General features: G+C 51.9%; 2 protein-coding genes across 2 annotated transcripts; both read left to right on the forward strand.

Annotated features, from left to right (window-relative positions):
* Positions 1-4,901: 4,901 nt before the first annotated feature.
* HOXB2 (homeobox B2) lies at positions 4,902-8,247 on the forward strand. The gene is made up of 2 exons (XM_058820570.1): positions 4,902-5,377; positions 6,611-8,247. Exons 1-2 carry the CDS (start codon positions 5,011-5,013, stop codon positions 7,066-7,068), a joined length of 825 nt encoding a protein of 274 aa, XP_058676553.1. The 5' UTR covers positions 4,902-5,010; the 3' UTR covers positions 7,069-8,247.
* A 9,997-nt stretch (positions 8,248-18,244) lies between these two features.
* HOXB1 (homeobox B1) lies at positions 18,245-20,620 on the forward strand. Its single transcript, XM_058820714.1, has 2 exons — positions 18,245-18,788; positions 20,310-20,620. The coding sequence occupies exons 1-2, from the start codon at positions 18,245-18,247 to the stop codon at positions 20,618-20,620; spliced, it is 855 nt and encodes a 284-aa protein (XP_058676697.1).
* The last annotated feature ends 1,008 nt before the right edge of the window (positions 20,621-21,628 follow it).

Here is a 21,628-nt window from a genome sequence, read left to right on the forward strand (position 1 = left end):
TAGAGTTTACATATAATGGGTATTAAAAAAAATAATAATAATAATTAAAAAAGCAACTTTGAAGGGCTCTCAGCTCCGTCGAGGTGCCCTTCAGTTAGGTGTGTGTTCTGGTGAACATTCATATATATTTATTGGTTATAGCAGTTGAAAATATTTTCCTTTTTTTGTTTTTCTTTTTTTGTATTATTTATCCCCCCGCCCCTCCCAGACCATGTATTTATATGACGGAAAAGCAAGCAAAAAGAAACGACAAAAATAAGGATCAAGCGGTACTTTTTTAGTATTTCCTTCCAAGAAAAAGCAGAAAAAAGCAGAAAAAGAGTAAAAAACAACAAAAAAATTAAAAAAAAAAAAAGGACATTGTGTTCCCCTTGTCATTGTACCACGAGCTCCTTTTAGTTATTGTAATTTAGGGAGAAGCAGTAGTTTTCTGTTCCCTCGGTACTTATGAATAATGTAATTAGTTCTTCTGGAGGCATGAGAGCAGAGCAGACCGGAATTGTTTCGTCCTGAATTAGAAGAATTTCATCGCGGCTCCCTCCCCTCCGCCCCTCCTCTCGCCGCTCTCCCTTTGTTCTTACAGTAGCTCTTTTCTTTCCTCCTGTCTGCCCAACAATTCCTCAATAAACTTTCTGCTCTCCGTTTTAGCTCGTCCTGTCCGTCCGGGTTTTTTTTGGGAAAAATAAAAAAGGGATTTCAAGGCGAAAAAATAAAACTTGTTGAAGGGAGATTGGGAGGAAAAGGAGAGGGATGGAGAGCGGAGTTGGTTTGGGGTGAAATCCTGGGAATTCGGGCCCACAAAGAGGGATCACGTGGAGCCAGGCCCGGGCTGCCATTGGAGAGGGAAGGAAAACAAAGGAAAAGGGATTAATCATGAAAAATAATAAATAAAAACAAGGAGAGGGGAAAAAATAAATAAAGGAGAGAAGAAAACGTAAAGATGGCCCAGAGTTTCCATCCGGGGTCCTGGGAAGTGACGAGGAATGAAATCCATAATTTCTATGTTATTTAATTTAATATTAAATAATTCAATTAGGGCCAAAATAATTGAATTCTGGCTAAAACAACGGAATTATTTCTGAAATAGAAATGTGCGGCACCCACGTGCGCCAAGCAGCACCTCCCGGGCCCTCCAAATTTGGGCTAAAAGAGGGAAAAAAACTCCCAAAAAAGGTGAAAGCGAAAGGGGAGAAGAGCCCCGGCCGGCAGTGAAAGCAGGCGGGGAAGCCATGAATAATTTGCTTTTTCTGCTCTAAAGCCCTAAGAAAACTCCCATTAAAGCAGCGAGGGGCAATAAAAGTTTTATGGGCTGGGAAGGCTGAAAGGCTGGGGTGAGGAGGAGGAGGAGGAGGAAGGAGCGAGGGTTTTGGATTTTCATTGCGACCACGAGAAAAGGATGGAAAAGCTGGAAAAGGTACCCAAAAAAAAGAAAAAAAAATTTAAAATGAAAAAAGGGCGTTGGGTGTAGAAGCAGCACGTGGGTTTTGTGTTTTGTACTTTATGTATTTTTATAGTTTTTATGTAGTTTATATAGTTTATATATTTATATATATAATATAATATGTATAATGTTATATATATTATACATTATATATTATATATTACACATTTTATAGCCCATAACCTATATTTTATATAGTATTTTTTGTGTTATATAATTTATCTTTAATTTTTTTATATTTTTTATTTTATTTTTTACATTTTATATTTTACATCCAATACCCTGCATTCCCTACACCGCATTTTCTACCTCACACTTCTACATTTCCGATATTTCACATTTTACTCTTTTCATCCACCTGTGTGCACAGCCAGCGCAAATCCCCGAGGCATTAATAAAAACAAAGCTCTGGTTGAGAAAAACTCTCATGAGAAACCACACCGAGCTCCGATCCTGCCTCATAAACCAAGTCCCAGGTTAATGATTAAAAATTAAAATTATAAATAATTATAAATAATAACGGGATGTGAGGCAGTGGGACCACAAGGAACAATTCCCCATCCCGGCCTGTGAAATATTTTTAATTCAAAAATAAATTTTAAAATTTATTTTTAATAATAAAATTAATAAATTATCCCCGGGTGGGCCGGGATCATCTCGCAGAACGTTTCTCTCTGCCCGCTCCCATTCCCGGATTTTCCCGGCGCCATGTTGAGCCAGGGATTCCCAGGAAATTGTTAAAATCCGGGAAAAAGGGGAAAAAAGCAATTCCGGGGCACGCCCTGGGCCCTCCCTCCCTGGCGGGCTCCGGAATTCATCCCAGGATGCGAAACCTCTCCCTCACCCGGGAGGTTTTTCCCCCTTTGCCTCCGTGTGATGAATGGGGGGGAAAAAAATCCCAATTTCCCAAGAGGTTTTTTCCTTTTTTTTTTCTTTCCCCTCTCTTTATTTTCCCCCCTCTTTTCATTTTCTCCTCTTTTCATTTCCCTTCTTCTAATTTTCCCTCTTTTCATTCCCCCCTCTTCTAATTTTTCCATCTTTTCATTTTCTCCCCCTTTTAATTCCTCCCCCTTTTCATCCCCCACTTTTAATTTTCTCCCCTTTTCATTTCCCCCCCCCTTTTCGTTTTCCCATCTTTTCACTTTTCCATCTTTTAGTTTCTCCATATTTTCATTTTCTCCCCTTTTCATCCCCCCATTTTTCTTTTTTCCCCCTTTTCCATTTCCTTCCCTCTTTTCCTTTTCCCATATTTTCATTTTCCCTCTTCTTTTCATCCCCCCTTCCATTTCCCCTCTTTTCACTTCCCCTCTTTTCATTTCCATTTCCCCCCCCCTTTTATTTTTCTCCCATTTTCATTCCCCTCCTCTTTTCATCCCCTCACTTTTATTTTTTGCCCCCTTTTAAAATTCCCCCCTCTTCCCATTTGTCCTTCTTTTCATTCCCCCCAATTTTCACTTTCCCCTCTTTTCATTCCCCTTTATTTTCATTTTTCTTTCCCCCTTGCAGCTCCGAGTGCGAGCAAAAAGCCGAGACAACTTTTGGCAGCGGCTGGGAAGAATTTTCCATCCCAAATTCTCCTCTCCATCCCCATCCCTCAAACCCAGGAATCGCAAACCCCAAACATCCCCTTCAAACCAGCCAGCAACGAGCAAAACCCGATTATTTTATTTTATTTTATTTTATTTTATTTTATTTTATTTTATATCATTGATCTGAGATGAAACAGATTTTGGGGTGGTTTTCATACGCGGATCCACGAAACACTCGGGGAAATTCGGGTTTGCGCTCGGTATTTTTTTAATTATTGTAATTATTTTCTTTACCCCCACTCGGTGAAGGAGCTTTGGATTTATTCTGTTTTAGATTCATTCCCACCCACGCGGATGTTTCAAGTGACAAAAGTTTCCAGGGAGCGGAGCCTCCCAGTCCCTCCCGGCCGCAAACTGGGATAACTGGAGCTCCAGCAAACCCAAACTCCTTCTCCGTCCCCTCCAGGCACATTTATTTTAATTTCTCTCCTTTTATTTTAAGTATCCGCCATTGAAACCCGCGGATTAAAGTTCATAAATCTGCCCTGAGTTAAAAACTCCGTGGTAAAAGCAGAATTTCTGTGCGGAGTGAGTCAGGGAGAGCTGTCAGGAGGCTTTGCAGTGGAAGATTGATGGTTTCTCTCCTCTTTTCGGGCTCTGTGGACCCGGGGCGCTTTAGAGAGGGGAAAGAAAGGAAGAAAAAAAAAAAGAAAGAAAGAAAAAAAAGTTGGGAAATGACTTTTTCATTTTATTTATTTATTTTGTAAACTCTGGAAGTGGCGCTGCTGTATTGCAGAAGAAGGGGTGGGGAGGAAGAAATGCGATTTCAGAGATAGCCGCGACCTCAAAACGCTTTTGGCCCTTGGGCGAAGTGCAAGGGGTCCATTAAGGCCGGCCTGGGAAGGACCGGGATTAGGCCGCTCTTTAGGAGCCATTTAAACCCGTACATCGGGCGGGTTTAACTAAACTGAGCTTAAAAGATCGCTCGGCTTCCTGAGGGTTCACAGCCAGGGCTGGGCTGGAGGCACCGGGAGCGGCGGGGACGGAACGGGGCAAAAACGGGGCAGGAACGGGGCAGGGAATGGGGCTGGAACGGGGATGGAACGGGGCAGAGAATGGGGCAGGAACGGGGATGGAACGGGGCAGGGAACGGGGCTGGAACGGGGCAGGGAATGGGGAGGAAGTGGCGGAAGTGCAGAAGGAAGTGGCGGAAGTAAGTGGCGGAAGTGCAGAAGGAAGTGGCGGAAGTGCAGAAGGGGCGGAAGTAAGTGGCGGAAGTGGCAGAAGGAAGTGGAGGAAGTGGCGGAGGGAGGGAGGAGGGAGGGAGGAGGGAGGGAGGGAGGGAGGGAGGGAGGAAGGAAGGAAGGAAGGAAGGAAGGAAGGAAGGAAGGAAGGAAGGAAGGAAGGAAGGAAGGAAGGAAGGAAGGAAGGAAGGAAGGAAGGAAGGAAGGAAGGAAGGAAGGAAGGAAGGAAGGAAGGAAGGAAGGAAGGAAGGAAGGAAGGAAGGAAGGAAGGAAGGAAGGAAGGAAGGAAGGAAGGAAGGAAGGAAGGAAGGAAGGAAGGAAGGAAGGAAGGAAGGAAGGAAGGAAGGAAGGAAGGAAGGAAGGAAGGAAGGAAGGAAGGAAGGAAGGAAGGAAGGAAGGAAGGATCTCTTTGCCCACAGCCATTCAATGATGTTGGTTCTGGGGTGCTCCTCTTGGCTTTTCTGGGGTTCCCCTCTCTCTCTCGCTTTTTCCTCCCTTTTTATTTAATCAGTTAAAGAAAATAACGCTTTCTGTTTGCCACCAGGCCGCTCCTGCCATTGGCCGGGGCCGCCCACGTGACGAGAATTGGCTGCAATTTCGCCCCAGCCCCGAGTTTAGCAGAGCAGGGTCCCCTCCGCCCGTATTATCAGCAATATAACAATTATTAAAAGCGCGAGGACAGTCATCATCCCCGCCATCAAAAACCCGAGGCCCTCCGGTTTCTCTCCCTCTCCCCCTCCTCCTCCTCCTCCCTCTCCCCCGCCTCCCTCCCGCTTTTTTAAAGCCTGGAAAAGCCATGAATTTTGAATTTGAGAGGGAGATCGGGTTTATAAACAGCCAGCCTTCGCTCGCCGAGTGCCTGACGTCTCTGCCGGCTGTCCTGGAGACATTTCAAACTTCATCAATCAAGGACTCGACGTTCATTCCTCCTCCTTTCGAGCAGAGCCTCCTGCAAAGCCTCGATGGCCACTCGGGCAGGAGCCAGAGCCGAGCCCCGCATGGCCCGGCCCGGCCCGGCCCGGCCCAGCCCAGCCCGCGGGCAGCGCGGTTCCCCTGGATGAAGGAGAAGAAACCGTCCAAGAGGAACGGCCACGCTCCGGCCGCTTCGTCCCCACCATCATCATCATCCTCGGAGCCGGCGCCCGCCACGGGATCTCCCGCAGGTTCGTATGGCCGGGGGTGCATCGGATAAAATGGAAAACAATGGGAAAATAATGGGAAAAAAAGGGAAAAAATGGAAAAAAAAAAAAAAGGGGAAAAATGGGAAAAAAATTGAAAAGAAAAAGGGAAAAAATGGGGGGAAAAAAGGGAAAAAAATGGGAAAAAAATGGGAAAAAAATGGGAAATGGCCAATTCTGCCCCAAAACGGCCCCAGCCCATCCCCCTGCCCTGGGATCGGGGAATTCACGGAGCGATGAACTCGGGGGGTTCTGCTCCCTCCTCCTCCTCCACCTCCCAATAAAAATAACAAATTTCTGCCGCTTCTGCCCAAGCCCCGAGCGAGGAGGGCCCGGGGGGGTTTCGCCTCCGTTTGTTCGGCTTTCAGAGCCAGAGCTGCGGGGTTTTACAGCCCACGGGGGGGGAAAAAGGGGGAAAAAAAATTAAAAAAGGGGAAAAGAAAAAACAACGAAACCCCAAAGATGCGCCGAGGGGGGAGGAAAATGGGTGGGGAGGTGAAAGAGCGAGGGCTGATCCTGCGAAATGGAATGACTACACCCCAAAACGCCCCCAGAAAAAGGAGCAGCCTCTCGCTGCTTTCGCTCCCTCGGGATGAAGCGCTGGAGGAACAATTCCAGGATTTCCAGGGCTCCGGTAAAACCGGGCAGGACCGGGGCAGACACCGGAGCTCATTGGCCGGGGGAAAGTGGGATAATGAAACCAAAGTACCAAAGGGAAAAGGTAAAAAAAAAAAAAACCCAGAAAACAACAAAAGACAGGAAAGAGAGAATTAAGAAATTTAGGAGAAATTTAGAAGAAAATTAGGAGAAATTGGGAAGAAATTGAGAAGAAATTTAGAAGAAATGAAGAAGAAATTTAGAAGAGATTTAGAAAAAATTTGGAAGGAATTTAGAAGAAATTTAGAAGACATTTAGAACATATTTAGAAGAAATTGAGAAGAAATTCATAACATATTTAGAAGAAATTGAGAAGACATTTAGAACATATTTAGAAGAAATTGAGAAGAAATTTAGGAATTTAGAAATATCCTCCATTTAAGGGATTTAGAAGGAAGACAGAAATTCTTTTCATGCACCAGGCAGCAGAGAGGGAAGGGCTCTAAAGGGAGAGACCAGGGAGCAAAATCCCTTTTTCCCCCCGAGGCAGGGAGCTCCTCCAGAGCGGGCAAAGCCGAATGAACGAATTTCGGTGCAAATTCCTGTGATTTTTCCCGGCAGAGGCGGCGGGGCCGGCGGACAGCGGCGGCTCCAGGAGGCTCCGCACCGCCTACACCAACACGCAGCTGCTGGAGCTGGAGAAGGAATTCCACTTCAACAAATACCTGTGCAGACCGCGCAGGGTGGAGATCGCGGCGCTGCTGCAGCTCAGCGAGCGCCAGGTCAAGGTGTGGTTCCAGAACCGCAGGATGAAGCACAAGCGGCAGACGCAGCACAAGGAGGAGCCCGCGGAGCAGCGCGGAGGGAGCGCGGAGCAGCGCGGGGCCGTCCCCGGGGCCGGGTGCGAATCCCCGGTGGAGCTCGGGGCTCTCCCGGTGGAGCCGTGCCTGGAGCTCGCCCCGGGCTTCCCGGGTGGTCCCGATGCTCTGCAGAGCCCCCTGCGCTTCTCCGAGGAGGAGCTGGAGCTGTTCAGCAGCGCGCTCTGCTCCATGGACCTGCGCGACCTGGACTTGCCCTGACGGGAGCTCCCTGCGCTGCCCGGGGGCGGTTTGGGGTGATCGGGATGGGAGCGACCGCTGGCAGCGCCGCCCCGGGAGGAGGGGAACCCCGAAATACGGTCTGAGAGGAGGGGGACCATCAAAACGTGGCCTGAGAGGAGGGGGAATCAGAAATATGGCCTGAAAGAAGGGGGAACCCTGAAATATGGCCCGAGAAAAGGGGAATCCCCAAAATCTGGCTTAAAGTAAGGAGAACCCCCCAAAATCTGCCTTGAAAGAAGGGGAAACCTCAAAATCTGCCCTGAAAGAAGGGGAACGCTCGAAATATGGCCTGAGAGAAAGGGAACACCCAAATTACGGCCAGAGTAAAGGGGATCCCTCAAAATATGGCCTAAGAGAAGGGAGACCCCCAAAATATGGCCTGAGAAAAGGGGAAACCCTCAAAATCTGGCCTAAAAGAAGGGGATCCCCCAAAATGTGGCCTGAGAGAAAGGGAACCCCCAAAATATGGCCTGAAATAAGGGGGAAACCACAAATCTGGTCTAAAATAAGGGGAGCCCCCAAAATCTGGCCTAAAAGAAGGGGAATCCCCCCAAATCTGCCCTGAAAGAAGAGGAACCCTCAAAACCTGGCCTAAAAGAAGGGCAAAACCACACATTGGTCTAAAAGAAGGGTGAAACCCCAAATCTGGCCTAAAATAGGGGGAACCCACCTTAATCTGGCCCAGACAAAAGAGAACCCCCAAAATTCTGCCCTGAAAGAAGAGGAAAACACCAAATTGGGCCAAAAGGAAGAGGAAACCCCCCAAAAGAAGGGGAACCCCCAAAAGTCGCCCTGAAGCCATTTCCCATCAGCCACCTCCTCCCACTTCCATTGGAAGCTCCGAGCCGCCCAAATCCTCCCTCCCAAATTTACTCCAGAAGGTGAAAGAGCATCCCCAGTTTTGCTAAAATTCAGGTATTTCGTGATCCTTTTATTTATTTTTTCCCCCCTTATTTATTTCCAAGGAAGCAGCCGGTAGTTCTCACGCACGGGGGAGATTTCGGCCCCTGGAGAGAAAAAAATAAATTAAATTTATAAATCCTCCTCCCCCCAGCGACTTTCTCAGGAATCAGAACGAGACTTTTAGATTTCATAATAAAATTTAAAAAAAAATAAATTAAAAAAAAAAAAAAACAAAATCAGGGGAATTTTCCTTCCTCTTTTTACGTTTTAGATGTAGATTATTTATTCAAATCCTTTCGTAGCAAAGGGCAAATTATTTATTGTATATTTTTTTCATAGAGTAAATAAACGTCTTTATAAAAGCAACAGAAGCGTGTTTGCTCTGGATTTCATTCCAAAAAAGCGATTTTTTTTTTCTTTTTTGTTTTCCTCCATAAATCATTCAGCTTTTCCCTGCTTTGTAACGAGGTTTAATCATCTCCTTGTGTGCCCTGAGAGGAGACAAAAGGAATCGCTCCCAAGCAACGATTCCAGAGGAAATGTTCCCAGAGTTCTGGGTTCGTTATCCCCCAGCTCGGTGTTTGTTTATTTGTTCATTTATTTATTTATTGTATTCAATCAATTTCTTAATTTTAACATTTCGGGGACGGGAAAAATCCTCGAATTTTAAGGGAAAAATGAAAATAAAATGGAAAAAAAAAGGGGATAAAGGGATGGGAAAGCAACACAAAGGCAGCGCGGAGCCCACGCGAATTCCGGGGCCATTCCCGGCCTCCCACATCCCAATCCCGCCCTTCATCCCCATCCTCCTCCTCCTCCTCCTCCTTTCTCTCAGAATCCACCGCAGTTTGAAACGTCCGGAGCTGCAAAAAAAATTAGGAAAAAAAAGGAGGATTTTGGGTAAAAGCTCAAAAATAAATCCACGCGTTGGGGTGACCAAATGAACGCGGGAGAAGGAGGGGTAAGGGACGGGCCTGGGGGGGTTTTCTTTATTCCTGATCCCTTTTCCAACCCCAAACCCAAACCCCCTTTCTCCTCCCTTTTCCAACCCCAAAGCCCCCAAACCCCCTTTTATTCCTCCTCTCTTTTCCAACCCCAAATACTCTTTTATTGCTCCTTTTTGGCAATCCCAAATCCCCTTTTATTCCTCTCCTCTTTACCAGCCCCAAAACCCCCAAACCCCCATTTTATTCCTCCTCCCTTTTCCAACCCCAAAACCCAAAAACCCCTTTATTCCTCCTCATTTTTCCAACCCCAAAACCCCCAAATCCTTTAATTCCTCTTCTCTTTTCCAACCTCAAAAACCCCAAAACCCCAAAACCACCATTTTTATTCCTCATCCCTTTTCCAACCCCAAAAATCCTTCGATTCCTCCTCTCTTTTCTAACCCCACAGGCCCCAAATCCCCTTTTTATTCCTCCCCTCTTTTCCAGTCCCCAAACCCCAAAATCCCCTTTATTCCTCCTTTCTTTTCCAACCTCAAACCCCCAAAATTCCCTTTATTCCTTGTCACTTTTCCCACCCCACAGACCCCAAACCCCCCTTTATTCCTACTCTCTTTTCCAACCCCAAAAAGCCCCAAATCCCCTTTTATTCCTCGTCCCTTTTCCAACCCCAAAACCCCAAAATCCCTTTATTCCTCCCCTCTTTTCCAACCCCAAACCCCCAAAATCCCCTTTTATTCTTTCCCTCTTTTCCCACCCCAAAATCCCCAAACCCCCCCGGATCCTCCATCTCATTCGGGATTTCTGGAATCCCTCTCAAATCTTCCTCCCCTCGCAGGATTTTCACCCCAAAACTCCTCCCGGGGGGGATCTGGGGGAGGTTTCTGGGTCTGCCACCCCAAATAAATCACCCCAAGAATTTTTCGGGGTTTCCCAAATTTTGGGAGGCGTCCGGGGGGGAGTTTGAGCCAGATGGGATGGGAAATTTGGGGTGGGGGCGACCCTAAAACTGAGCGGAGCAGCCCAGACGCGTCCCCAGCCCCTTTTTCTTTGGGGTGAAGCAAACCCGGATCTCCCGTTCGGTTTTTGGGGTGTCCCCCCTGCCCCACACCGATTTTTGGGGTGAATTTGGTGTTTTCGGTGCCTGGGCGGGGTCACCCCCGCTCCTCAGGGAACGTTGGAAATTTGGGATTTTTTATTTGGGGTAAAAAGCAGCAGAGCCGGGCTGGGTTCACACTCAGAAAATAAAATACGTAAAAATAAATAAAAGTGAAATAAAAGAAGGCTATTTTCTCTTAAAAGAAAAATAAATAAAAGTGAACTAAAAGAAGGCAAAGGCCGGGCAGATGCTCGGGTATTGCTGCGGATGGTCTCGAACAAAGAGGGGGCGCGGTGATTTTGGGGCCACCTTTGGGTTCCGAACCATCACCCCCCAAATCTCCTCCCCAGAAAAGGACCCGGCAATCCCAAACCTCGCTGCTCGCCGCGTCTATCCGGACCCAAAACCCACTCCGGCCGTGAAAATCTGAATATTTGAATATTTAAATATTTAAATTTCCCCACCCCCTTCCCGCGGGGACAAGGCAGCGCCGGGGCCGAGCTCAGCCCCCCGGCACCCCCTGCCCCTCTCCCAGGGCCTTCCCCCCGCTCTGGGGGTCCCCGACCCCCGATTTGGGGTGCAGCGGAGCCCCCCAAACCCATTTTTCATAATTTTGGGGTTTATTTCACAGCCCCGGCTGCTGCGGAGCGCTCGGAGCTGCCAGAGGGAGCCATCAAAGCGCCATTTGCTCAGCGCTTCCTTCCCTCCTTCCTCCTCCTCCTCCTCCTCTCCAGCCCCAGCAGGGGAAGCTCGGCCCTGCCCCGGGCTGGTTTTGGGGTCTGCGCATCCTTTGGGCCTGTATCCAGATGAAAAATGAGGGAAAAAATCCAAAAAGAGGCGGATTTCCACACTGAGATGTCTTTTCCACATTGAGATGGTCTTCGCCCTAAAAATGAGGGGAAATGTCCCCAAACCAGCGGATTTCCACATTTAGGTGCGCTTTGGCCTAAAATTAAGGGGAAATGTCCCCAAACCAGCGGATTTCCACATTGAGATGGTCTCCAGTATAAAATTGAGGGGAAATGTCTAAAAAGGGCGGATTTCCACATTTCCACGCCCTTTTCCCGCGGGGAAGGGAGGAGGGGAAGGGCGAGGCCGGGGGAGGGGTCAGGAGGGACCCCCAGGGAAAGGGAGGGGAAAGGGACCCCAAACCCCCCCAAATTAAACCCAGAGTTCTTATCACTACAAATCCCTTAGGAGGGTGGGAAAAGGGGTCCCAAACGCCCCAAATTCAACACAGAGTTCTTATTGATAAAAATCCCTAATGAGGGCGGGGAAAAGGGACCCCAAACCCCCTCCCCAAATTAAACCCCGAGTTATTCTCGCTACAAATCCTTAATGAGGGTGGGAAAAGGGACCCCAAAACCCCCCCCCAGATCAAACCCCGAGCCCTCATTTATACCAATCCCTAAGGAGGGTGGGGAAAGTGACCCTAAACGCCCCCAAATCAAACCTCAAGTCCTTATTGATACCCCCAATCCCAAATGGGGGAAGGAAAAGGGACCCCAAACCCCCTCCCCACATTAAACCCCGAGTTCTTATTGATAAAAATCCCCAATGAGGGTGGGAAAAGAGACCCCAAACCCCCTCCCAGAACAAACCCCGAGCCCCCACCGATCCCGATCCCTAAGGAGGGTGGGGAAAGGGACCCCAAACCACTCCCCAGATTAAACCATGAGCCTTCATCACTACAAATCCCTGATGAGGGTGGGAAAAGAGACCCCAAAATACCCCCTTCAAATTAAACCCCGAGTTCTTATTGATACCATTCCCCAATGAGGTTGGGAAAGGGACCCCAAATCTCCCCAAACCAAACCCCGAGCCCCCATCAACCCCGATCCCTAATGGGGGAAGGAAAAGGGGTCCCAAGGCACCCCAGATTAAACCCCAAGTCCTCATTGATCCCAATCCCTTAATGAGGGTGCGAAAAGGGACCCCAACCCCCCCCAGATCAAACTCCGAGCCCCATTGATCCTCGTCCCAAATGGGGGGAAGGAAAAGGGGTCCCAAGGCACCCCAGATTAAACCCCGAGTTCTTATCGATCCCGATCCCTAAGGGGGGTGGGAAAAGTGACCCCAAACCCCTCCTCAGATCGAACCCCGAGCCCCCCCATCGATACCAATCCCCAATGAGGGTGGGGAGAGGGGCCCCAAACCCCCCTCGGATCCATCCCCACCCCACGGGCCCTCCCCGCCCGCAGCCCCGCAGTTTCCATCACCCCCGCGAACAGCAGGGCCCTCCTTATCCGTCCTAATTAGCGGCGCTGGAGCGGAGGAGGGGGAACGTTCAATAAAATCTGAATTACGGAGCGAGGCTCTGCCGCTCCTCTCCTTCCCTCCTCCGAAATGTCAAACGAACGGCGGGCGGGAATTTGCGGCCCTGCCCTTCTGTTCCGCGCAACTGGAGGGCATTAATTAAGCGAATTAAGCGCGTCGAGCATATTCAGGCCCTCGATTGTTGGCAAAACACGGCGATTGCCTGGCGGTAATTAGGCGGGGGATATGCAAATGAGCGACGCGCTGGGGAAATGTTGGTTTTGCGAGGCGGAGGTGTTTGTGAGGGGCTCCTGAAGCTCTGGAGATGTGGGATCAGCGCTGGGAATCCTCCCTGGAAGCTCTGGAGATGTGGGATCAATGCTGGGAATCCTCCCTGGAAGCTCTGGAGATGCGGGATCAATGCTGGAATCCTCCCTGGAAGCTCTGGAGATGTGGGATCAATGCTGGAATCCTCCCTGGAAGCTCTGGAGATGTGGGATCAGCCCTGGAATCCTCCCTGGAAGCTCTGGAGATGTGGGATCAATGGGAATCCTCCCTGGAAGCTCTGGAGATGCGGGATCAATGGGAATCCTCCCTGGAAGCTCTGGAGATGCGGGATCAATGGGAATCCTCCCTGGAAGCTCTGGAGATGTGGGATCAATGGGAATCCTCCCTGGAAGCTCTGGAGATGCGGGATCAATGCTGGAATCCTCCCTGGAAGCTCTGGAGATGTGGGATCAGCCCTGGAATCCTCCCTGGGAGCTCTGGAGATGCGGGATCAATGCTGGAATCCTCCCTGGAAGCTCTGGAGATGTGGGATCAGCCCTGGAATCCTCCCTGGAAGCTCTGGAGATGTGGGATCAATCCTGGGAATCCTCCCTGAAAGCTCTGGAGATGTGGGATCAATGGGAATCCTCCCTGGAAGCTCTGGAGATGCGGGATCAATGCTGGAATCCTCCCTGGAAGCTCTGGAGATGTGGGATCAGCCCTGGAATCCTCCCTGGGAGCTCTGGAGATGCGGGATCAGCGCTGGAATCCTCCCTGGAAGCTCTGGAGATGCGGGATCAATGCTGGAATCCTCCCTGGAAGCTCTGGAGATGTGGGATCAGCCCTGGAATCCTCCCTGGAAGCTCTGGAGATGTGGGATCAGCGCTGGAATCCTCCCTGGAAGCTCTGGAGATGTGGGATCAATGGGAATCCTCCCTGGAAGCTCTGGAGATGTGGGATCAGCCCTGGAATCCTCCCTGGAAGCTCTGGAGATGTGGGATCAGCCCTGGAATCCTCCCTGGAAGCTCTGGAGATGTGGGATCAGCCCTGGAATCCTCCCTGGAAGCTCTGGAGATGTGGGATCAATGGGAATCCTCCCTGGAAGCTCTGGAGATGTGGGATCAATGGGAATCCAGGAATTGGGAATTCCCTGGAGAGGGAACCTTGTCCCGGAACCTCCCGGGTTTATCCCAGCCCCATTCCCACGCTGGGAGCTGAAATCCGGGGCGAAAATGGGGAAAAAAGGGCGGGTTTGGGTTTTCCTGATCTCGATATCGATAAAGCCGAGCTGCCGATATCGGCCATTGATCACGGCGGTGATTGGTCCGTGAGCTTTGGGGGCGGAGCAGGGCCTGGGTTTGGCATCGGAGGGAACCCAAGGGATTTGGGATCAGAGGGATTTGGGATCAAGGCGAAACCCAAGGGACTTGGGATCTGAGGGAATCCTGAAGGATTTGGGATCCGAATGATCCCTGAGGGATTTGGGATCAGGGGGAATCCCGAGGGATTTGGGATCCCAGGGAATCCAGAGGGATTTGGGACCTGAGGAAATCTGGAGGGATTTGGGATCAGGGGGAATCCCGAGGGATTTGGGATCCCAGGGAATCCAGAGGGATTTGGGATCGGAAGGAATCTGGAGAGATTTGGGATCTCAGGGAACCCCCAGGGATTTGGGATCTGAATTATCCCCCAGGGATTTGGGATCTGAGGGAATCCCGAGGGATTTGGGACTCTCAGATTTGGGGTCTGAGTGAAACCCGAGGGATTTGGGCTCTCGGGGGACCCCCTGGGATTTGGGACCTGAGGAAATCTGGAGGGATTTGGGATCAGGGGGAATCCCGAGGGATTTGGGATCCCGGGGAATCCAGAGGCATTTGGGATCGGAAGGAATCTGGAGAGATTTGGGATCTCAGGGAACCCCCCAGGGATTTGGGATCTGAGGGAATCCCGAGGGATTTGGGACCCTCAGATTTGGGGTCTGAAGGGATTCGAGATCTGAGGGAACGCAGAGGGATTTGGGATCTGAACGATCCCGGAAGAATTTGGTATTTGAGGGAACCCCCAGGGATTTGGGGTCTCAGGGGGTCCACAGGGATTTGGGATCTGAGTGAACCCCAAGGAATTTGGGATTTGAGGGAATCCCTGGGGATTCAGGACCCCCCAAATCCCTGTCCCAGGGCAGCGGCTCCAGACCCCTCCTCTCCACTCTGGCGCACTAATGAATATGCAAATGACCCTAATTAATGAGGCGAGGCGGGCTCCGGCCCATGGAGAAGCCGCTGGGATTCCCAGGGGAGCAGGGCAGGGTCCCCGAGCCGGGGAGCGGAACCTGACCCTAAAATAATCCCATTTTATCCCAATTATCTGGGCTTTTTTTCCCCTTTTTTGCCCCTATTTTATCTGAATAATCTGGGCTTTTCCCCGGTTTTTTCCTCCTCCTATTTTATCTGAATTTCCTGGGTTTATTTCCTTTGGTTTTTTCTTTTAAATTTTATTTTCTCCGAATTATCTGGGGTTTTTTTCCATTGTGTTTTTGTTTATTTTCTATTTTATTTGAATTTTCTGCCTTTTTTCCCGCGGATGACCCGATATCTGTAACTCATTAAATCTCCTCTTTTCTCTCCTGTCCCATCCGACCTTTCCATCCACACAAAAAATAAAAATTCGGGTTTTTCACCTCAGCTCTAATTGAGGCTTCCCTAAAAAAGTTACACTTAACCTCCAAAAAGTTGCGTTTAACCCCAAAATGTTATTTTAAACACTCAAATTCCCGAAGCCATCCCAGCCCTAAACCCCAGCTCCAATACCCGTCCCCATTTCAGGCTGAATTTTGCACAATTTCGCCAATTCCGGCTCCAATTTTGAGTCCCCTGTCCCATCCCCCAAAACAAACAAACAAACAAAAATAAAATCGGATTTTTCATCTCAGCTCTAATTTAAGTTTGGCCTGGAGGAAAAGTTGAAGAAAATCGCGATTTTTGGTGATGTTAATTTAAAATAATCCCTTTGATGCAGCAGCGGTGGGAAACCATCAGGAACCTCAAACCCACGGGCTCCAGGCCGGAATAAACATCTGCATTTTCTCTTTTTACTTTTTTCGTTTTACGGCCGTAAATCACCCGTTTGAACCCGAACGCAACGAAATATCAAAGGAATCGAATTAGAAATCGATTTTTGCTGCCAGGGGAATGACGGGAGCGCCGCTTGGAGTTATGCAAAGAAGGCAGGAGAGAGTTCTGAAGACCGTTTATATTTAAAATATTCTCATTTTGGGGCCTCTCATCCCCAGGCAGAGCGGGACTAAATGAATAAACAGGCGCAAGAATGGAAACTTTAATTTTTTAACGGAAGAACGGGGGCTGGAAGTGGATTAAAAAAATCAAATTTTGGGCTTGAAAAGAGGGACGGATATCGATGCCAGGGTGGAATTTGGCACCAAATGTTCCCCTTAACGTGCGGGATGAACGAAAATGGATTTTCGCGGCCGGGTTTGGCTCTCGGGGTGAACTTTTGGCCCGGGCAGAGGCAGCGGAGCCGCTCCCGGAGCGTGGCCGGGCCGTAAATCCCTGACAGGAACAAATGGCCGTGGGCGTCCGCCCTTGTCCCCCTCGGCCGAACAAGCAAATAAACGTGTCCCGGCCCTGTTCCCATTCTCCGGGCCCGGCCTGGAGGCAGGCTCTGCCCTCCTCCTCCTCCTCCTCCTCAGCTGGGGACGGCAGCGCCCAGCAAAGCCGGGCTGGGTGACCCGGAGGGGCTGGGAACGCCTGAAAATGGGTTTGGGAGGGAGTGTGGGGTGTGTGAACCACTAAAAATGGGTTTGGGAGGGAGTGTGGGGTACAGAAATCCCTAAAACCGGGTTTGGGAGGGAGTATGCGGTGTGTGAGCCCCTAAAAATGGGTTTGGGAGGGAGTGTGGGGTACAGAAATCCCTAAAACCGGGTTTGGGAGGGAGTATGCGGTGTGTGAGCCCCTAAAAATGGGTTTGGGAGGGAGTGTGGGGTACAGAAATCCCTAAAAATGGGTCTGGGAGGGAGTGTGGGGTGTGTGAGCCCCTAAAAATGGGTTTGGGAAGGGGTGTGCAATACAGGAACCCCTAAAACCGGGTTTGGGAGGGATTGTGCGGTACAGAAATCCCTAAAAATGGTTTTGGGATGGAATGTGCAGTACAGGAACCCCTAAAACCGGGTTTGGGAGGGATTGTGCGGTACAGAAATCCCTAAAAATGGGTTTGGGAGGGAGTGTGCAGTAAAGGAGCTCCTAAAATCGGTTTTGTTTGGGAGCGTGTGTTGTGTGAGCCCCTAAAACCCGGACTTAGTCAGGAATGTGTGGTGCGTGAACCCCTAAAAACCAAATTCCCGAATTCCCGGTTTCAGTAGGGACTGTGCAGTACATGAAACCCTAAAACCCCGGGTTCAGTCAGGAATTTGTGGTGCGTGAGACCCGAAAAATCAGCTTTAGAAGGGAGTGTACAGTGCGTGAACCCCTAAACACGGTTTTGGTCAGGACTGTGCAGAACGTGAGCCCCTAAAAACCAAATTCCCGAGGTGAATTCCTTGCTTTAGTAGGGAATGTGCAGTGCCTGAGCCCCTGAGTCCGTTTTTAGTGGGGAACATGCAGTGGGTGAGCCCCTAAACCCGGTTTTAGCAGGGAATGTGCAGTGGGTGAGCCCCTAAACCCGGTTTTAGCAGAGAAGGTGCAGTGTGTGAGCCCCTAAACCCGGTTTTAGCAGGGAATGTGCAGTGGGTGAGCCCCTAAACCCGGTTTTAGCAGAGAAGGTGCAGTGTGTGAGCCCCTAAACCCGGTTTTAGCAGGGAATGTGCAGTGGGTGAGCCCCTAAACCCGGTTTTAGCAGGGAATGTGCAATACTGAGCCCCCAGCCCCGGTTTTAGCGCGCGGAGGGACGGGAAGGTCCCAGGTGGGACCGGCCGGGCTCGGTTTCAGTTCCCATCCCGGAATTGCCCGGCCGGGCCTGGCGCGGCTCCAGCCGAGGCCGCTCTGCCCTCGCTAACTTTATTTGGCCTCTCATTAGAATGTTGATTTAATTAGGGCGCTTTTACCGCGCACAAAGCCCAGATTAAAGCGAAAACCGAGCGGGATTTTCTCGGGCAGCTTTGAGCATCCCGGAAAAGGCCGGGGCGCTTTGCGGGGAGAAGTTCCCAAACGAATCAAAGCGCACCCGAGCATCCTTTTGTGCTCACACCTCCCCATCGTCCCCTCGCCCCCTTTTCTTCCCCTCACACCGAGCCGGCATCGGGGGGAAAAAACCTTTTAAAGTCACAACTCGCGCCTGAAGCCGCTGCCCGCATCACCCGGGGCCCTTTTTAGCACTTAAAAACCACTCGCGGGTCAGCGCGATCCTTCCCCCCGCACCCCGCTCTCTTTTAAAGTCTTTGAGGAGAAGGTTTTGACGCGTCCGTGTTGTTATCAGATTGATGGGCCGGGTTTGATTGAAGCCCCTTTGTCATGCAAATGTCAGGCCCGTGATGGATGAGCGCGGAGCCGGCCGCGAACTTCGCTCATTGGGCTGGGCCCGCTCCGCCCGCGGGGTCCCCCCCGGCCGGGCCGCGCTTCCGCGGGGTCCCCCCATGCCCGGCAGGAAGTTTCCCAGCTTTGACAGACGGCCCAAAGGTTGGAGGGCAGGCGGCGTCGCCCCCCAAAACGGGCTGACCCTCCTCCATCACTGGCAGATGGACAATACCGCCATGAACTCCTTCGTGGAGTTCGCAATTTGTAACCGCGGCAGCGCCGCCGCCTTCCCCGAGCCCTGCCCGTCCTTCCCGCCGTGCTCAGGTAGCCCCGCTCCGAGCTCCGAGGGTGCCTTCGGCCCGCCGGGCCCCGCCGGGCATCTCGCCCAGCACGGCTTCCACCCTCCTTCCTCCTCCTCCTCCTCGTCCTCCTCGTCCCGCTTCCCCGGCCCCGCGTACCCGGCCCAGGGTTACCCGCAGCTCTACCTGGGCCAGCACGACTCGGACGGGATTTTCTTCCCGGGGCCCTCCGGGTACGGCTCGGCCTCGCTGCCCGAGGGGTTCTGCGGGGCCGCGGGGCCGTTCCAGCCCGGCCTGGGCCCGGAGCCGCCCGCGGGCCCCGCGTACCTGCCCGGCCTCTACGGGGACATCTCGGGGGCTCTGCTGGAGGAGCCGGAGCCTCCGGGGCACCCCGAGCCCGGCGCCAGGGCCGGGGCAGCGCAGACCTTCGAGTGGATGAGGGTGAAGAGGAACCCCCCCAAAACAGGTGAGTGTGGGGCGCGGGGCCGGGCAGGGCTGGGTTCCCGAGGGTTCGGGGTCCTCTTCCAATGGAGCACTGGGTTGAGTTGGGTTAACTTGGGTTTGGTTGGGTTTTGAGGGGTTTGGTTGGGTTTTGAGGGTTTGGATGCGTTTTGGGGGGTTTTTTTGGTGTTTGGGTTAGGTTTGGTTGGGTTTTTTGGGGTTTTGGTTTGCTTTGGGGGGGTTAGTTGTGTTTCGAGGTGGTATTTTGGTGTTTGGGTTGGGTTTGGTTGGGTGTTGGGGGTTTTGAGGGTTTAGTTGGGTTTTGAGGGGTTTAGTTGAGTTTTGAGGCGGTTTTTTGGTCTTTGGGTTGGGTTTGGTTGGGTTTTTGGAGTTTTGGTTTGGCTTGGGGGGTTTAGTTGAGTTTTGAGGTGGTTTTTTGGTCTTTGGGTTGGGGTTTTTGGAGTTTTGGGGCCTTTTTCTGAACCCCCCACCCGGAGATTTCCCATCACATCCCACGGAGCTCCCCGAGCTCGGCGTCCCGCAGGCCCGGGGCTGATTCGAGCCCAGCTCGGAGCAGGAAACGCCCGGCGCTTCCTCGGCCGTGCCTTCCATCCCCTCCTCCATTGTTCCACTTCCTTCCTCGCCACCTTCCCTTAAACCCCGGCCTTCCTCCTCCTCCTCCTCCTCCTCCTCCCCCGCCATCATCACCCTCCTCCTCCTCCCCTGCCAGCCCTTCCTGCGGGGTGCGGGGATGGATCCTGGGGGAAAAACCGGGGTAAAAACCCAGGGGATGGATCCTGGAGGAAAACCCAAGGAATGGATCACAGGGGGAAAACTCAGGGGAAAAATCCAGGGGAAAAATCCAGGGGATGGATCCCGGGGCAACACCCAGGGGGAAAATCCAGGGAATTGATCCCGGGGTGAAAACTCAGGGGAAATCCAGGGAATGGATCCCAGGGGGAAAACTCAGGGGATGGATCCCAGGAAGAAAATCCAAGGGATGGATCTCGGGGGAAAAACTCAAGGAATGGATCCCAGGGGAAAATCCAGGGGATGGATCCTGGGTGGAAAAACTCAGGGGATGGATCCCGGGGGAAAACCCAGGGGAAAAACCCAAGGGGAAAAACTCAGGGGATGGATCCCAGGGGGAAAATCCGGGGAATGGATCCTGGGGGAGAAATCGAAGGGGAAAACCCAGGGGATGGATCCCAGGGGGGAAATGCAGGGAATGGATCCCAGGGGGAAACCAGGGGATGGACCCCAGGGGGAAAAGCAGATCCGGAAAGATGAGGGGATGGATCCTGCGGGAAAAATCCAGGGAACGGATCCCAGGAAAAGCCAAGCCGGGAGGATGAGGGGAGGGATGTCCGGATGGATCTCCGGACGGATCTCCGTGTGGATCTCCGGGAAAAGCCGAGCCCGGAGCCCCGAGCCGGGCTGAGGCCGAGCGGGGCCGGGCGGGAGCGCGGAGAAGGGGACAGGACACCCCTCAGGGACGGGATCGCTCCGGCCCCTCCTGCCCTGGTGGTTTTTGGTTTTTTTCCAGGCAAAACGTCGGAGCTGGGGCTGCTGGGGCCGCCCAACGCCATCCGCACCAACTTCAGCACCAAGCAGCTGACGGAGCTGGAGAAGGAGTTCCACTTCAACAAGTACCTGACGCGGGCCCGCAGGGTGGAGATCGCCGCCACCCTGGAGCTCAACGAGACGCAGGTGAAGATCTGGTTCCAGAACCGGAGGATGAAGCAGAAGAAGAGGGAGAAGGAAGGGCTGGCCCCGGCCGCGGCCCGCAGGGCGCCCAAGGACCAGGGCTCGGATCAATCCTCGCCCGAGGCCTCGCCCAGCTCCGGCTCCTCCTGAGCCCCCCAGGACCCTCGGGGCTGTCCCCGAGCCCTCCAGGACCCTCGGGGCTGTCCCCGAGCCCTCCAGGACCCTCGGGGCTGTCCCCGAGCCCTCCAGGACCCTCGGGGCTGTCCCCACGCCCGTCTCTCCTTATTTATGGCCCCTCTGCAGGCGCTGCGCTCCCAAGGAGCCGCGGCCGGAGCAATTCACGAATTTCCGAGTCTCAGGGACTTCTCTGCCTTTCCCCTTCCCCTTTAGGAACTGCACTTTCAACTCCAGGGAAAGCATAAAAAAAACTTTAATTTAGTTCGCTCCCCTTTGGACAAACGAGCGCAATGAATTTTTTCCCTCTCCCCCCCCGCCCGATGCGTTTTTCCTCCTTGTGAGAATGTAAAAAAAACACACACACAAAAAAAGTTTCGGCCGTTTTCCCCTTTCCTTTCCCTTTTATTTCCTGATTGTAGAGCTTGAAACGAGACCCGGGGCGCCTAAGACGCTCGAGGCCTCTCCAATACCCAAACCCTCAGGAAAGAAAGAAAAAAATAAGGAAAAAAAAAAAAAAAAAAAGAGAAAAAGCGCAATTTCCCGCTCCCGTTTTGCACTATTTCTGCTGTACAGGGTTCTTTTTACGACGCGATTTTTGCTGCTGCGGGCGGAGGAGGGGACGGGGCTCCGTTACCGAGGGAAGGAGCCCGGGGCTGCCCCAGAGCCCGCAGCGCCTTCCCCCGGGCTCATCGGGGCCAGATAAACCCGGGATTAACCCGCGGCCTCCCTCCCCGGCGGGGTTCGGGACCGAAACCTGCGGGTGAAAATGGAATTATCGGGAAAAGCCGAGCGCTTCCCCCGTCCGATCCCCGCGCCCCCACACCGAGCTACCTCAGCCCAATAAAGTTGATTTTTATTTTTTTGTTCCCCACCCTCAATTCGCGTCTTTTCAGCCCGGTGGGAACCTCTGGGAGTTGCGGGGTGCGGGGCCTGGGATGGAGGAGGAGGAGGAGGAGGAAGGAAAATCCGCGGCTGTTCCCC

Source organism: Ammospiza caudacuta, chromosome 27 (assembly GCF_027887145.1).
Source record: "Ammospiza caudacuta isolate bAmmCau1 chromosome 27, bAmmCau1.pri, whole genome shotgun sequence".
Lineage (NCBI taxonomy): Eukaryota > Metazoa > Chordata > Aves > Passeriformes > Passerellidae > Ammospiza > Ammospiza caudacuta.

Bases quoted from the DNA above. Each gene is read 5' to 3' on its own strand.
- HOXB2 (XM_058820570.1), top strand. From the start codon at position 5,011: ATGAATTTTGAATTTGAGAGGGAGATCGGGTTTATAAACAGCCAGCCT. The intron at 5,378-6,610 runs GTTCGTATGGCC...TTTTCCCGGCAG, and splicing joins CGCCACGGGATCTCCCGCAG to AGGCGGCGGGGCCGGCGGAC.
- HOXB1 (XM_058820714.1), top strand. From the start codon at position 18,245: ATGGACAATACCGCCATGAACTCCTTCGTGGAGTTCGCAATTTGTAAC. The intron at 18,789-20,309 runs GTGAGTGTGGGG...GTTTTTTTCCAG, and splicing joins GAGGAACCCCCCCAAAACAG to GCAAAACGTCGGAGCTGGGG.